Below are 3,153 nucleotides of genomic sequence, written 5' to 3'. Positions count from 1 at the left end.
ATACATATTTCCCTCTATGTTTCCCTTCCATCTAGTTTCAGAAGAGCAATTCTATGGGATACAAACAGTCCTAAGCACCGCACAGCATATTAGACAAAGTTTAAACCTCACACCCAGCAATACAGTCTTAATTCTAGTAAAGCAGAGCAGAAATAAGTTCACATTTACAAAAATGTAACTGAGTTACATGGAGTCCTTTCCAAGAAGGACTTAGGTGGGAATCAGCTTTAATTTAAAAGTTAGAGAAGTAAAAAAGAAAGTACACAAATCAAAGTACACAGTTCTTCACAGTTATCTCAGAGGTGACGGGAATAGTGGCTGAAGAAAGTCAGCTGCAGAGAGCAGCCACTCACTAGGTAGAGAACGCCAAAATACCCATTTTCAGTATCTGAAGGCTGCAAAGGGGGAGAATTACTCTACCAGGATCGTATCAACGCTCTCTTGGATGAGATCTGACTCCAGTATACATTCATCTAAGTGGTCTTGAGGTAAACTGGAACTCTTCCCCACACTCTCGCTGTTACAGTAAGGATGAAACCTGGGGGTCGCAGGGCTCTCCAGCTGCTGGCAGCGGCTGTATTTGTGCTGTTTCCCCCTGTGTGTGTACATGTGCTCGAGCAGCTGGCTCTTCCGGAAAAACGTGCGGCCGCAAACAGTGCAACTGATTTTTCTCTTTCTTGAGAAAGAGAAGTTACAGTTCAACTCCACCGGTTCGTGGTCCTTGGAGATGAGGGAGAGCTGGCTGATCTGCAGAGGCTCCAGGTCGCTGCAGCTCGGATGCTCCAGCTGATGCTCATCCTCCTTCAGGAGGAAGGTCCCGAGCCGGTGGCCATCCCCAGCCTCTCTGTCCTCAGCCAAAGGCTGCACCTCTCCCAGGTCGCTGCTCTCAAGGATGGAGGCCGGCACGCCGAACGGCAGCGAGCCCGAGACATGGGTGTGCAAGTGCTGCCGCAGCCCACCCCGGGAGTCAAAACGCTCCCCGCAGTAATGACACAAGTGCACCTTGAGGCTGGCCTTCGCAAAGATGGGGCTCGCTACCTCTGGAGAAGGAGGGGTGCAGCTCTGGGACACCACAGGCTCTGAGTCACACCTCTCCTGCTTTATGGAGACCGAGAGTTTCGGCCGCTCTTCTGCCGGCTTAGTGAGAGCAGCGGGCTGAGCAGCGGGGCGAGCGACCTGCTGGTCCAGGGAGCTGTCATCCAGGCCGATGGCCAGGGAGAGCTGCAGCTGGGGGTGATCGCCCTGGGCAGCAGGCCTGCTGCCCGCCTTGGGCAGACTCTCCTTCGCTCCCAGGCGTTCCTTTGCTGGTTTGTGTGTGGTCGAGATCTGGATCCCGTACAAGTTTGAAGACTGGACCAGCTCTGGGGAGAAGGCTTGGTTCATCTCAATCGCGATATGGGAGAGGTGGTCCGCGTGGAGGAAGCGGATGCCCTCCTCCAATCGGCTCTTGCTGACAGTCTGCTTTGGCCCTTTCCCAGTGTACATAATATGCAACAAGTAACTAAATATGTCAGGCTGGATGTCTGTAGGCTGAATCTTTATGCATTCACTGAAACAAGACAAATCATTAAGTACATACAGGGCTCCCAATTATGGTCCTGATCCATTACCTTGCCTGTCCATTTGCACTGCCGTTTGCTGTTAGAGCAACACTCCTTGCCAAGACAAGCAGAAGTGCTCTGCTTGCACAGCAAAGTGCCTGACTCTGTATTTATCCCTGGGATTATAAAAGCCATGTGCACAACCGTGGCCAGGGATGGTGAGAGTGGCCAGCTGCCAGTCACCCCGTCACTCGCACGCACAGCCGATTGCTGCCACGCGGCACTGCAGCGGTGTCACACAAGCTATGCATCACCAGTGTGTGCCGCTGCAGTAACACAAGGCAAAGAATATTTGTGTGTTTAAGTAATAAATTCAGCTGCCACTACTGTGTAATCTTTATGAGCTTTGCATTTAAGTGTCAGTAAACAGCATCTAGCGGAAGGGAAGTTGATTGATCTTCTCACTTCCAGACGAAGGTCTACACTGCCCACACCTAACGATCATCTTGCAGAGGTGCTGAGGGCCACGACCCTCAAAAAGTAAGGGGAATGGCCAAGGGTTTAATCGATTACAAGCAGCAAGGTCCAGATCAGAGATGAGATCAGACCTTGGCACCACTGTTGTTATACCTGCAGAACCACTCCTGAGCCAGTTGGGTGAAGCACCTGAACAGCAGCTTGAAGTAAGTTTATGATCTGTCTCAGCTCTTATCTGCAAGAGTCTCAAGCACAGAACTGTGATAAAGGCTATGGCTTCTCCATTGCTTCAAGCCTGTGGATCCTGCTAGAAGGGGCAGTGCCACCCAGCAAGCCTGCCTGCAATCTAGTGCAAGGTAATGGATGCACTGCATACAAGCAGGAGGTACCTGGAAAGCCCTGGACTACGAATCTGCGAGGCACTCACTGCAGGAGGACTGTGGTACTTAGATGTTTGTTTTTTCCCATCACACAAATGTCTCATATCCAAAATGCAGGGCGTGATATTGGCATATACAGACTAAGAGGGTGGTTTTAAACGACAGCACATTCTGGATTGGGAGTGTTTAGAACCAAGGGGTGTGCTGGGTTAGGAAAATAATCTTAGGCCACCTAACAGTTTAGGCTTTAATACCTTTAGAAAGTAGAAAATGCATGAAGTTGAGCAGAGTGCTTAAAAGGTAGGAGAGCTGTGTGTCCTTACCTCGTCTGATGGATAAATATCATCTTAAAATAGTTTGAAAAAGCAGCGAGCACCGCTCTGTGGGCTTTGAAGTAAACATCTCCAATAGCAACTGTGCAGTCACACAGAAAGCCAAACTCCCGCTGCATGTTCAGCTGCTGGAGGAGGAGGACGCTGTGGCCGGTCGCATCCATGGTGAGCCTGAGAGCAAGAGCACAAGGCGTTTGTTTATCTCAGGATGCAATCGCACAGCTCACGAAGGCTCCGATGCGGGCTTCTCACCACTGACACGAGCTGGGCACCCTCGCAGGGCCCCTTGCCCGCTCCAGTTTTTTCGAGCGAGTCATTTCTGCTACGATCCCACTGCCGCTGCTCGGGCCCGCACTCAATGAGCCCAAACCCTACCCGGGACTTTCCCACATGCCAGCTACAAGCAGAGCTGTTTCTCCTACA

The 3,153-nt window shown here is 51.1% G+C and overlaps 1 protein-coding gene across 1 annotated transcript; it reads right to left on the bottom strand.

Annotated features, from left to right (window-relative positions):
* Nucleotides 1-411: 411 nt before the first annotated feature.
* Nucleotides 412-2,895, bottom strand: ZBTB25 (zinc finger and BTB domain containing 25). The gene is made up of 2 exons (XM_010011372.1): nt 2,722-2,895; nt 412-1,549 (listed from the first exon to the last, which is right to left on the bottom strand). Exons 1-2 carry the CDS (start codon nt 2,892-2,894, stop codon nt 412-414), a joined length of 1,311 nt encoding a protein of 436 aa, XP_010009674.1. The 5' UTR covers nt 2,895.
* Nucleotides 2,896-3,153: the final 258 nt, after the last annotated feature.

The sequence above is a fragment of the Nestor notabilis genome, unplaced genomic scaffold, assembly GCF_000696875.1.
Source record: "Nestor notabilis isolate BGI_N333 unplaced genomic scaffold, ASM69687v1 scaffold29163, whole genome shotgun sequence".
Taxonomy (NCBI): Eukaryota; Metazoa; Chordata; class Aves; order Psittaciformes; family Psittacidae; genus Nestor; species Nestor notabilis.
The sequence above is the reverse complement of the archived record's forward strand: the minus strand, read 5'-3'. Positions and strand labels throughout refer to the sequence as shown.

Excerpts from the sequence above, each read along its gene's own strand:
- ZBTB25 (XM_010011372.1), bottom strand. The coding sequence starts at position 2,894 with ATGGATGCGACCGGCCACAGCGTCCTCCTCCTCCAGCAGCTGAACATG. Across the intron at positions 1,550-2,721 it reads ATATTTATCCATCAGACGAG|TGAATGCATAAAGATTCAGC; the intron begins GTAAGGACACAC and ends GTCTTGTTTCAG.